Source organism: Gracilinanus agilis, chromosome 1 (assembly GCF_016433145.1).
Source record: "Gracilinanus agilis isolate LMUSP501 chromosome 1, AgileGrace, whole genome shotgun sequence".
Taxonomy (NCBI): Eukaryota; Metazoa; Chordata; class Mammalia; order Didelphimorphia; family Didelphidae; genus Gracilinanus; species Gracilinanus agilis.
Window position 1 is genome coordinate 524196157 of NC_058130.1, and position 14341 is coordinate 524210497.

The 14341-nt window shown below is 33.9% G+C and overlaps 1 protein-coding gene across 1 annotated transcript in view; it reads left to right on the plus strand.

Moving 5' to 3' along the window:
• The window catches only part of PRKDC (protein kinase, DNA-activated, catalytic subunit), a 176941-nt gene that overhangs the window by 117417 nt on the left and 45183 nt on the right, over positions 1-14341 (plus strand). Inside the window, exons 62-66 of the mRNA XM_044682793.1 lie at positions 1958-2089; positions 4693-4872; positions 8551-8759; positions 10229-10367; positions 13785-13973. Of these exons, the coding sequence (XP_044538728.1) occupies positions 1958-2089; positions 4693-4872; positions 8551-8759; positions 10229-10367; positions 13785-13973 (849 nt within the window). The remainder of the gene's footprint in view (positions 1-1957; positions 2090-4692; positions 4873-8550; positions 8760-10228; positions 10368-13784; positions 13974-14341) is intronic.

Sequence of the window (14341 nt, forward strand, 5' to 3'; positions counted from 1 at the left end):
GAGAGCCATAAACGCCACATTTTTTAAAATGTAATTTCGTGAGAGCTGTACAGTGCTCACAGTGGGAGCTCCTGTAACAGTGCCTGAAAAAAAAATGGACTTTATGGCTCCTGCAGAAAGAGCTATATCTGGCCCTCAAAAGAGCCAGATATGGCTCGAGAGCCATACGTTGCCGACCCCTGCTGTAGATTGAAAAAGAAATCTTTTCAGAACTTGGAGGTAACAAAAATAATTGAAGTTGTTTTTTTATCCATACCTCTATTCTGTGGAATGTGTGTATATATCTGAATTCTTTCCTTCCTCCTTCCCTCCTTGCATCCCTCCCTTGCTCCCTTTTCCCCTCCCTCCCTCCCTCCCTCCCACTTGACTTGGTTTTCTTTACCACAGTCTATCTTTAACAGTCAATCTTCAAGTGGCTTCAGAATAAACATTGACTTTTTTCCATCTTGACATATATATAATGTAATTTTAATTTCTTTTGAATTCCAGCAGTAGGCCGACTCTTAACAGTGTTCTACTTTAAGTGTCATAATGGCGTAGAATTAACTTTGGGTAAAAAGAGAGAAAGAGATTAATGGAATAAAGTTGAGATACTATTCTTGATTAAGGTAAATATAAACAGAAGAGTAGTATCTGATAAACTTAGAGAAAACAAAAACTAGAACAATGCAATTCATTAAACATTGAGCACATGTGTCTATTGATGTCCTAGGTGATAATGACATAAAGGTAAAAAAAAAAGCATTCCAAACCCTTACTGAAATTACATTCTTCTAGGAGAATAAAACATTTAAGCATTAATTGCAAAGTATTCTTACTAAGTACTTTGAGAGGTGAAGATAGAATAATTTATTATTAAATTATTATTATTAAATTAAAAATTAAATTTTAATATTTATTTCAAGAAGAAAAAAGATAGCTTTTCCTGTAAACAATAAGAGGGATTATTTTGGTACAGAATAAATAAGCTTGATTACATTAAAATAAAAATTTTATATACCACAAAAACTTTTAAAAATGTAAAAGGGAAAATATGACATCTAACATTATATATGTGAAGTTGCTAAAGATTTAAAAAAGATAACTCCCAGTCCACAATGGAAAAATTGCATAGGATTTGCACAAGAATTTTTGTAAAACAGAAGCAAAAATATTTGAAATTTTTGGGAAAAAATTTCTACTCAACTAATTAAAGAGGTGCAAATTAAGATAACTTTGAAGCACCACCTTATAGTCATCAAATTGACAAAAATAAAAAAAAATAAAAGCAACAGTATTCAGTGTTGATGGAGAAATAGATAAACTCAATTGTTGCTGGTGAAATTGGAAACTTGTAGACTTTTAGGTAATACACCTCATGATCTATATTTTAGATTATAAAATAATGAGATAATTAATCTATTAATTCTGTCATTTTGAATATATCCTGTGTTAATAGACAAAAAAGAACAAGCATTTCAAAGGTTTTTATAACCTTATTTTCAATAGAAGCAAACTAAATATATGGATTTTGGGGAATCATTAAATTGTACATACTTGTAATACTTTAATTCAGTTAAGATTGAGAAGTATGAAGAATATATAATTCTTTTTTTTTTAAATCCATAATCTTGAGTTTTTGAAAGGAAACATAAGCTTTGGTCAGTCTTGCAAAACTGAGAAGAAGTCATAAATAATAGACAGATAGTGTATTTAGGGGTAAATCATTTAAGCCTTCCTTTAAGGTGCCAAAAATGAAATCATGGATGCTTTTGTAGTATCAAAGCATACAGAGGCAAAGACTGGCAAAACCTAAGAACTTTCCTCTGAAGTTTAATGTCCTCAGTTGTTTAATAAAACTATTTTATCTAGCATGATCACTTGGTTTTTTTAACAGAAAATTTTTTAAACTATCTCATCAATTTACTGATTTTATTTTCTTGAATAATTTTTCCTCTTTTGTATTTTAATTATGTAGGAGATGAAAAATGAACTGAAAATGAAGCATGATGCTCAGGTTACTTTGTATAGAAGTTATCGTCAAGGAGATTTGCCCGACATTCAGATTGAATACAGCAGTTTAATCAATCCTTTGCAAGCTGTGGCACAGGTCAGTGCTACCCTAATTTCATATTATTTACTAACAATAAATAATGTTATGTGTTTTGTATATTATATTTGAGCCTCTGTAAGTAAATATTTAAAGGAAAATATTTTAGAAACAACTGAAAATTGGACTGGAAAGTTTTGTATTTTGAGTGCTCATAATCAGAGTTCTCATGTTTACAAATGGTCAAAAATTTGTAGCTGTTATATTTTTAAATTTTTTACTGGTTTTATTTAGCATCATTTTAATGGTATGAGAATCTGACATTTAATTTGGACTGTTCCTTTCCTTTTTCTTACCTTTAGATCATAGAACTATAGATTTAGAACTAGCAAGTACCTTGGAGATCATCTAGTCAAACCCATTCATTTTACAGATGAAGAAACTGAGGCATGGAACTGTTAAATGACTTACCATGGTCATAGGGAGTCACAGAACCAGGATTTGAACTCAATTCTTGTGTCTTTATATTTAATGTTCTTTGAAAAAACTCTTTATCTTCTTAAAATCAATCCTAAGACAAGCGCTCCAAGAGGTAGGCAATTAGGGTTAAATAACTTATTCAGGGCCACAGTGAGGATATCTGAGGTCAGATTTGAACTTGGGTCCTCCAGACTCCAGGCCTCGATCTCTATCCACTGTGCTTGCCTCTAGTTAGTGTTTTTTTTCTATTCTGTCTCCCTTAATTCAAAACCAAAGAAAGTTATGTTCAGGCCATTTAATTTATAGCATCAAAGAACTGCAGAATTGGAAGAGACCTCAGTTCATCTTTTACCTGATGAGGAATTACTATTCCTTGAGCCTCTGTTTAAAAAACTTGGTGCAAGGGGAGACCTTTTCCACTCCTAAGGCAGCCTAATCTTCCAAATTTTGCTCTATTTTACTTCTTTTTTTAAATTATGCATATAATGTACTTTTATATGTGAAGTTAAGCCTGAAATACTTAGAAACTTCATTATTAAAAAGTATGTTAACATTTTGTGAAATTTATTCTTTACACTTCCTGGAAAACTTTTATTATTATCAGGTTATTCAACAAAACATATGCTATTTTATCTTTTCATTTTTTTATTGTCATGCAAAATATACTTCCATATTGGTCATTGTTGTAGGAGCAAAGTCATACATAACCAAAACCCCAAAATAAATACACTGATGTGAAAGACAACTCCAACAGTTCTTTCTGCGGAACTGGATAGCATTCCCCATCATGAGTCTTTCAGCATTGTCCCAGATCATTGCATTGCTGAGAGGAGCCAAATTTTCAGATAATCATCGTCCAATATTGTTGTACTGTATACTATGTCCTCCCAGTTCTGCTTATTTCACTCTGCATGAGTTCCTGTAGCTCTTCCCAGCTTTTTCTGAAATCATCTTGCTTATCATTTCTTTCTATTTTATTTCTAATCAGTCCGGGTAGTATTCAACTCTGTTATTTTTAAAAATGATAAAGGCTGATATTATGAGGGAAAATAATATTTTAATTAAAGCCATGTTGGTAAAAATAATTAGACCACACGCCTGTAAAAATTCAAATTGCTGCCAGTCCCCATCTTGTCTGTGTAGCCAAAGAGGTCGTCTCAAGCCCGACCTCCAAATTTAAGCTGCAGTATGCATAGTTGGTTCCCGTTGTCTGACGTTATCATGTCAGAAACTGGAAACCCATTGGATCACGGGGAATGTAGTTTCAAAGTCCCCCACATGTCCACAGGAAGTTCGTAAAATACTGTGTGTGTGTGTGTGTGTGTGTGTGTGTGTGTGTGTGTGTGTGTGTAAAATACTTTTAAATGGGACCTCCCTAAATTTGAAGCAACACATTTTCCCCTGAGATCTGGCAAAAAAAAAGGATTGGTCCTTTTTCTTCCCTGGATCTGTAAACATAGTCAACTTCTAAATTGCAGGAATTTGGGGATAAAAGAAAAGGATAAAACTAGCCGCATAGACAAAAAGCCAATTTGGGGCAGTCCCCTATTGGCATGAGTGTACATTCAAAACAAATGCATTCAACTCATTCAACTCCCCACAGTTCAAATCAACTGCACCCAAAGTTCAGTAATACCATAAACAGTAGTACCATAAACATTGAAGTTGTATAAACATTTGGAAATAAACTAGGAATAGGAAGAAGCTGTGTTACTGCCCACCAGAGACACTGAATCTTCACTTGGGCTTGTATGACTTGATTTATCCTAAAATAAATAGGTGTGTGCCATGCAGGGTGAAATCATTTGTTAAAATTTATGCATTTATAAGCTGTATATTAAAAGTATAAAGTAGTTCCTGTTTTATTTCTTAGATAGCTTCTTATCCCTACCTAGTCTTGTCTTTGCTGATCAATTAAATTTCATATTATAAAATAAAAACTTCTGTCTGAAGGTATTTTAATATTTATCACAGTAGTAGTATCCATATAAATCAAGCCAAATGGATTGAAATATAAATTGTTTTAATTTTTTAACTTTTAAAATAGTTTCGAGAGAAGGTAAGGTTGCAAGACAGTTTCTAAATTTAATTATAGCAGTGTTGCTATACATCATTTTTGTTTCAGACTTATTTGTTGATACCCAATTTCTAATGTGTTTTTTTTGTTTTGGGGTTTTTTTTAGCGAGACCCAGCCCTTGCAAAGCAGCTCTTTGGCAGCTTGTTTACAGGAATTTTAAAAGAGGTAGATAAATCTAGGAGCCCATCAGAGAAAAGAGGTATTACTGACAAGTTGCTGTTGGACTTGAATTATTTCCTCAGTAGCACCATGTTGTTCTTTCCACCTTTCATCTCCTGTATCCAGGTAAATATATTCACTTAGATCTTATTTTCTTGCTTCGGTTTAATGTGATATATTATAATTTCAGTCCTTGTCTTAAAAATACTACTGTAAGAGTGAATGAGGAAGATTATAGGTTTGGAATATATTATATATCATCAATTTGTGTTTCCCTTTTCAGAGGTTATGAATACATGAGACAGAGTAACCAGGAATTTATTATAAAAGTGCTTGCGTTCATTTTATACTGAAATCATCTCAGAAATTTGATTGTGCAGCATTGAGCTTTTTATTCCATAATTTCCTGGCCATTTTGTTTTTTAAACCCTTAACTTCTGTGTATTGGCTCCTAGGTGGAAGAGTGGTAAGGGTGGGCAAGTGACTTGCCCAGGGTCACACAGCTGGGAAGTGTCTGAGGCGGGCTTTGAACCTAGGACCTCTAGTCTCTAGGCCTGACTCTCAATCCACTAAGGTACTCAGCTGCCCCTGCTGGCCATTTTAATTTAGAACTTTTGCAGATTATAAGTTTTATTATTTTAGGTTTAAAAAATATTAGTACTTTTGCCATTCAGAACATGAAACTTCACTAACTTCTCTAGACAGTGTCTTTTACTTTAATCTGTTAAGTTCCTCTGAAAATCAAGACCTTCATGAAGTCCCAAAACCTGATTATGACCCTTAATCATCACTCATGTTGGTAGAACTTAAGATAACATTTTTTCTTTAAAGTGTTGTACAAACTAAAGGAAGTCTCTAAGGTAATACAGTTTTTGTTTTTTTAATTTGTATTTTTTTTTGTAAGTTGATATCATATGCTACACCAATTCATTATAGCCTTTTCACAATTGTTTATATACATATATATATATATATATATATATATATATATATATATATATATATATACACACACACACATATATGGGGGGGAGATAAACTTAATTTGAATAGTCTTTTTTGATGTATCATCTCACCCATGCTAAATGTTTAAAAACAAAACACAAAAACACCAAATACATCTTAGCAATTTCTTAGAATTCCTGGAATCAGCTAGTGTCTGATAATAGTTTTCTATTAATCATATATTCTTTATCATTTTTAAATTCCTAGTTCATTTCCAGATTGATGCTCTTGGACGATACAAATCCTTTCAGAAGATAATATCTCTATAACTTCATTAATCATCGAATATAATTAGTTTTCATCTAATTATATTTCAGCTGTAGCTGAAAAAACTTCCTCTGTGACCATTCTAGTGGTGGCCCTCCTCTGAATTTAGCTAGGTGGTCCTTAGAGAACACTATCACCTGCCCTTACTCGAAGCCCCTCTACCTCATAGAACCTGCCAATATTTTTTCCCTGCTGCCAAGGCTTTAGAGAACACAAGCTTACCTTTACATCATGAGGTGGACTGGTTGTTTTTCAAATAAGTCAAAATTGAAATAAGATTATTCATGATGTTTCAAGCAAGCTTCTATTCTTTATTTTCTTTTTTAACATGAATCTTTGTGAACTTAGACCCTTCTGATTAGAAATTTGTGAATAAATGAAAATTTGGCATGCTGTTTGAGAATGGTGCTTAATTCTGAAAAAATAGGAGAACTGTTTTAATCAATTATGTCACATAATTTATGTAGTATGGACCCAACTCTAACTTAGTCAAATAGGAAGTCATTTTAAAAAAATAGTAGTTTTTCTTTCAGATAGCATTGTCACCTAGCTTTATGCCCACATTTGGCAACCAAATTAATTTTTTTAAAAAATCAAATTTTCTTTTTGATTCTATAACCATTAACATAAAAATTCAACATACAAAGAAAAGCAGAAAACAGTAGCTGGCATCTGTAAAGTGCTTTAAGGTTTGCAAAAGTGTTTTAGAAGTGGCACCCAAGTAACCCTAAGTAAAGGTTTCTTTTGTAACAAATATGTATAGTCAAAACAAAATACATAAACTATCAGTCTCTACTTCATCGCCTCTGCCAGGAGATGGAGGTATGTTTTAGCTTGAGTTTTATGAGTCATGATTATTTTCTGGATTCTGAGATCTTTCTGAGTTGCGTCCTCTCATATTATCATTGTGGTCATCTGTTCATACAGGTCTTTCTAGGTTTCTCTTAATTTGTCATATTATTCCCATGCCACAATAAAATTCCATTCCATTGCTGTGCCACTGTTCTGGCATTCCCCCATGGATAAGGATTTCTGTTGTTCACACATAAGACCTCCCCATTAGAGCTTCCAGGGGCCTCATAGGAGATGTAGTTCCTTACTCTTCCTTTACAGCTGAGGTCAAATGACTTGCTTGGGTTCTTTAGGAATGGGGCATTGTTATAAGATATTACCAGATGAAGGAACTCCCTTTACCCTGCAGTTTGGCACTTTCTCCACAATTTATGATCCTAAGAGGTGCCACCAGGATCAAGAGATGAACCATTTTGCCCAGCCTCATGCAACAGGTTGATGTCAAAGGTAGAACTTGGCTTGATGAGCAGTTCCCTAGCATCTGCACCACACTGCCTCTCAACAAAAGGTTGCTCTATGTATTTTTGTACATACTGCTGCTTTCTCTCTGCCCTGAACCTTTATAGTTACCCTAATAGTTTGTCAACTCTCTAGATTATACATTTTGTGATTTCATTTTAATTCATTCTTTTCCCACTTGACATTGAAATCAAGTGGATCTAAGTCTTTTGAGAGAATTCGCTTCTGTGTTTGGGGGTTGAAAAGTCTAAATATTTATGATGGCTCAATGCCTCAAGTTTGTAAATGCGTCCGCATTTTGCTTCACCACATCACTTTTAGGAGCATAATGCATTCAGAAGTATAAATAATTCTAATGGGCAAAATATCATACTTTAAAAACATTCTTTCCAGGTTAACTCATCCCTTGGTTTCTAATCTGTAATTGCAATTAGTAGTTTCCTTATTGTTACTTCTCAGAAACTGAATTTAATGAACTATTTCTTTTTTAAAATGAAAAGTACTACCTACATAAATTCAAAATAGTCTAAATTTGTATTTAATTTTCTTTTATTGGAACCTACATTTTTAGCTTTCTTTTTCCTGTTGCAAATTTTTGAGCAGTACAAAGTAATAGTGGAAGCATTTAGAATGAAATTACTTACACATTTTAGTCTAGTTGTCTTTAATCAGTTTAGCCTGTAGTCAACTCTCAAATTCAAGTTTGAAATAAAAATGTCAGTACAGTAATTGTTAAAGTTCTTGTAAGTAAAGTTTAATATGATGTTATTTTACAAATTCTTGGAAATTGTGGTTAAAAGAAACTCCTTTAATAATAAGGTAGTTATATCTGATGGTGTTTAAGAATGGACTGGAGGGATTGAAAATGTTTCAACTGCTATTTCTTCTCATTATTCTCTATTGCTTTTCATGTTAGCATAAAATTCTAAAAACCTGGGAAGATATTGCAATTATAGAAATGCATGGTTCTTCTATTTGCTCACTTAGGGGGTGGGGAGCTTTAAAAAGTCCTGCTAAGATAGTACAGAAATAAAAATGTTATTTTGCAAGTTGAACTTTTAGGAAAAACTTGTTCATGGAAGCACATGACATGTAACTGGTGTTATTGGTACTTACGTCAAAACTTTCTCTTAACATTTAGTAAAAATAGGTCATTCTCCCAAGGAGATCTAGTTCCATTGCCATGAACTAAATATTTAAATGATGTTTGTGGCTTCACAGGAAATGAGTTACCAGCACTCGGAGCTCCTAAGCCTTGACTCATCCACAGTGAGCACCAGTTGTTTGGCCAGTTTGCAGCAGCCAGTAGGCATCCTTCTTCTTGAAAAAGCATTGATTCATCTCGCTCCTGCAGAAGAACCACCAGCTAAACGCGTGCGGGGGAAACCCCAGCTCTCTCCAGATGTCATCAAATGGATTGAACTTGCTAAGTAAGTACTGACTGAGGACAAGGTCTGCAGGTGCTTCACTATTCTTAGCGATGAGGTCTAGCTCTCTTTTTAGCATAATTTGTATCTAAGGGTCACCAAAAATAGTAGAATCTAATCTCATTGGGAAAGGAAATGTTTGAAATTGCATATGTGTGGAGGAGCAAGGTGCTATAGTGGATAGAGCACCAGACCTGGAGTGGGGAGGACCTGGATTCAAATCAGGCCTCAGACACTTCTAGCTAAATGACCCTGTTAACCCCATTTGCCCTTCTCTCTTAGAGATGCTAGTAAGACAGAAAGTAAGGGTTGTTGTTGTTTTTTTTAAAGAAATTATATGCATATTCTAAGTATGTTGAAATTTAACTCTGAGTCCCAGCTTTATTTTTGGCTGGAAATCCTTCTAAAATGTGTTATACTCTTTCTCACTTTCTTAATCATAGTGTTTTGAACTTAATTTTTTGTTATTGGAAATTCACAAAAATAACTTAAAATACTCTTTATTGTTCACACAATGCTGTCACATTCATTATGTAATAAATTCATTTTTTTTTACAATGACATGAAGTATATAGAGTAGATAGAATTCTCCTTTGGAATCTTTAGGCTAGAAAGATTAAACATCTTAGAGTTAGTAAGTGGTGGGACTAGCATTTGAACCCAGATCTTCTGAGTCTTAGTCATGATTTGCAGGCTCTTTGGAGCCAAGCAAAACAAAAACAATTCCCCTTCCATTGGCAGTTTGTAACGTATATTAGGATTGCTATTGCACCTCCCCCATATTCTTCATTTTTAGGTTAAGCATTTCTAACTGGTTTCTTCAATTATTGATTTGCCTATTTTAAATGGAATCTTTTTTGGTATCTCCTTTGACCCATGCTAAATGTTTAAAAACAAAATAGAGTAAAATGTGTAAATAATTTTCATTCCATTCCTTAGAATTGCTATATCCTTATTCTTCACAGTGTACTTAATGCAGCTTGACATTACATTAGCCCCCCCGCAAGCCATATAATGTTATTTATTCATTGGTTATAGAAACAAAAAACACATAATTTCCAAATGATTGGCCATCTAGCAATATCTCATCTCATTCCATACTTGTTAGTTGATTTTTCCAAACCTTAATATGAGGAGCTGACAAATGTATTAATGTGAAAGGTTTGTATATACATGATATCTCCTTACTAAGACCATCTTACCTACACATTCTTAGGTCATAATATGCTTTCAGGATAGTTTAACTGCATTAGACACATAGAAGAATGAAATTATTCTAACAATAAAAAATAATGGTAATATCAGAATTGTAAGTTATTATACTAAATAAACTTTAACTTTTCTTAATTAAAGTCATGATTATATTTTCTTCTAGGTATCAGTTATTGTATGATTTATCAAATTGTCAGTGCCATAATATTTGTTTCTAAAAAGCATATTTAAGCGCTTTTCTTGTCTTTTGTCTTTTTAAGATTGTATAGGTCCATAGGAGAGTATGATGTTCTTCGTGGTATCTTCAGTGGTGAAATTAAAACAAAGCAAGTAACCCAAAATGCACTATTAGCAGAAGCTAAAAATGACTATGCTGAAGCTGCTAAACAATATAATCAGGTAAAATGAATCAATTGCAAAAACTTTTTTAATGTATTCATTTTTTTCTAAAAGAAAAAATTAAGATCATAAGTTTGAGTTTTTAGAGCTCTCAAATCCCACGATTTCATATTTTCTCCTTGTATTTAACATGCAGCTTAATAGTAGAAATTGACTTTAGAATAACCAAATGCACACTGATTGCCCTAGCAATGTTTATTCCATAAAATAAGTCTTTTAATCAGTGATTAGAGGCCAAAACACAAAAACTTTGTGCCTTTTAAAAATTGTCATTAATTACCATGAAATTAAAAAAAATTTTCCCTTGAAATTTAGGCTAATTTCTAACCATTATAAGTTGTATGGTAGCTAAATGTTCATAGGAAAGAATCTTAGTGCTAGAAATGACTTTGCCCTATTTTCTCTCATTGCTTATTAAAACAACATATTCAAATCAACCTAAACAAAATGATATTTTTCTCTTTTTTCTTCAAAGACCTCCAGTGGAAATTCCACAGCTTTTCTTAGAAAGCTATTGTAATGTTTCACATGTGTTACTGTTAGGGAATTCTTTCTTATGTTAAACATAAATTGTTCATCTAGCCCTTTTCAGTTGCTCACTCACGGTATAGAAATGACTGGGTACTTGAGGCCGATGTCTTTTGAATATAAGCCCTGGCAGGCTCCAAAATGCTGTAAATACTCTCCCCTGTCCTAGAGTCTTTTCCAAGAGCCAACCTAACTAGATAGCGTGAGGCTCATTGGCAGTAGGTAATGCTGACTTCTACTGGGATGCATTCTTTGACTGAGATGTCCCATGAAATGGCCCTGGTGTGCTCTTTTTCTGCTTCTGCAATAATAGTGGCAGAACACTAGAAAAGGAATGAAATGAGATGGTGCTAAGAATCCCACAATTTTAGGTTGTTTACAAAAATTAACATAGTTATTGTTACTCTAAATGTGAAATCTTTCTTCGGTGAGCTGACAGTCCTTGAGCACCTGAATCCTAACAACTGGTGTCCTCACTAAAGAAAACCAGAACATAAAAGGAAGCTGAAGCTCAGTAGAAAGGATGCTTCATAGATTTTCTTTGGAGAGGCAAATAAAGGAGTTAGTGGAATTGGTTTTATCTTTTATCCCAAAGCAACAAGAAATATTGATTCAAGGTTTATTTGGTGTTTTTGTATTCAGTGTTCAGTGTAAATATTTGCAGGAAGATCACCATAAAAATAGTTGCACCAATATCTGTTGCAGAGGATGACAAGAGAAATTTTACCATGGACTTCATTAGATGCTCCAAATTCAATCGTTTAATACTCATTAATACCAATGCATGTGCAGACATTGTGGAGAACAATAGTCAACAGATACCTAGCATTTGCTAAAGGATTGCTGGAGTGAGGCGTGCTTAAGTGCTGAGAGAAAACAAAAACTTAGAATTGCCTTAGGCAGCATCTACATGATCATCTTGTCAAGAGGGGAGACATGGCAGCCTTTAGGACCTCCTGATTAGAGAATTGACTTATCTGTTGTTCTTAGAATGAATGACCATATGAAAACATGCTCTAGATCAGTGGTTCCCAAACTTTTTTGGCCTACCGCCCCCTTTCCAGAATAAATATTACTTAGCCCCCTGGAAATTAATTTTTTTAAATTTTAATAGCAATTAATAGGAAAGATAAATGCACCTGTGGCCATCACCGCTTCCCTGGATCACTGCAGCACCCACCAGGGGGCGGTGGTGCCCACTTTGGGAATCACTGCTCTAGACCCATGATGGCTTATCTATGGCATGGCTGCCAAAGAGGGCACACAGAGCACTGTCTGTGGTCACACAAGCTGTTGCCTGTCAGTTTGTTGCTAGAGAGGCAGAGGGACTCCCCTCCCCCTCTCCACTGCTCCTGACAGCATTGTTTCCCATCCCCCGCCCCTCTGCCCAGCAGCCAGTGGGAGCACACAGTGGGTAAGGAGGGGCAGCTCTCAGGCAGCAGAGCTGAGACTCAGGCCACTCCCCTCCCCCCCAGGATATTCCTCACTTCACCGTCCCTTCCACCCTGCAGCCCAATGGGAGCTTCCTCCCTGCCCTGTGTGGGGTAAGGGGCAGGGGCACAGCACAGGTCTCTGGGGAGCGGGGCATGGGGCACAGCACACAGTCTCTAAAAGGTGTTCCGTCACTGCTCTACGTCATTAATAGAAAGAAATGGAAATGAAGCCAATTCTGCAGAAGTAGCAATGAAAGGCTTGTACTTTTAAGACCTCAAATTGAACTACCAAGAAACAATCATCCAAATGTTTGTTACTAGCTAAAAATTAAACAGAAGCAAATGTTGATCAGTGGAGAAGCAAAATATGAGAAATAAATTCATTAACTTGTTTAGTAAACCTGAGAATGTAAAGTGCTGTAGGGAAGTGCTCCCTGTTTGACAAGAACTGAGGAAATTGTTAGAAATTAGACTTCATCTAACATCTTATGCCTTATGTGCTACAATAAACTTAATAGCCTGAATAATAAAGATCACATCATTAAAGAAAAGTTTGTAGAGAATGAAATCAGATATTGTTCACAATTAAAGGGATAATATTTAACAAGGGATAGAAACAAACACAGAAGTTAAATAGCTAGTTTTGGTTATATGAAATTTAAAAACTTTTTCATAAACAATAGAATATAGGAATAGGATATGAAACAGAAACATAAAAATTTTGACTGACTCAAGGACTTGGATTCGAATTCTATCTCTACTGCTTACTTTTTTGCAACATTAGATAAATTTCATCATCTCTCTAGGTTTCAGATTCCCTTTCTATAAAGTTATCGGTCAGCGTAGATGGCCTCTGAGGTCCAGCTCAGTATGATATTTTAATAAAAATGATATTTTAGTTCAGTGCCTGGCATATTGTAGCCACTTAATAAATAATATTTATTTCCCCCTTTCTTTGTGTAGAATGTAATGTTTGTAGTTTAACTTTACAACTAAAAGGACTTTTGAAATTAACCTAATCCAACTATTCTTCTTCAAAATAAGGAAGCTAAAACTAAAACATTTTTTAACTGCTCCTTTGATTTTTCAGTGTTATATTTTTTATTTTTTCCAAGGTTAACAAACTCTTAAAAGCTTTTTAGATATTTAAATAGGTTGCTAAATTCTTAAAATTTTCCAGTATTTGACAGCATTCTTAACTTCTCAGAGTTAAGCCACTTGGTTAGTAATCTTTTAGTACAATTTGTAGTATTAGGCCCTTTTTAAAAATTAAATTGGAGGGAAAAAATGAAAAAAAATTAAATTAAAAATATTTATAATTAATCTCACACTTCATTGTTCCAGTTTCTTTAGGCTTAAGACTGTATTTACATGCAAATGATCCCACCACTGCCAATCTCTCACTCATATTTGGCCTTAAATTTTTTAAGTCTTCTTAGCAACTTTCTTTTCCTAGGCTTTAAATACACAAGAGTGGTTAGAAGAAGAACCTTCAGAAGCTGAAAAGGATTTTTGGGAACTTGCATCTCTAGAATGTTATAATCACCTCACTGAATGGAAATCATTAGAGTATTGTTCTACCATCAGTGTTGACAATGAAAATCCTCCAGACCTCAGTAAAATTTGGAGTGAGCCATTTTATCAGGTTTGCACTACTTCCTTTTTTAAAAAAAGACTAAAATGTAGTTAATGTTTAAATTTGAAAATTCCAGATCCATTATTTAAATCATTTATTTCTACATAATTATTTACTTATATATAATTATTATATATTTATTTCTACATAATTATTTACTTATAGTCATAACATTTTAAATTTGGGAATATGTAGAATGGCCTTTTTTTAGTGTACTGGAACAACCTAACACTTCATCCCTTCTATGTTGGCCCTTCTATCTAGATGAAATTAATTTTAAAATTAGAATCTTCATATTCCTGCTATATCTGTGCACTGATTTTCCTGTAGTTTCTAATGTTAAATATTACCACCTGATCAAAATAATAGGTTCAACT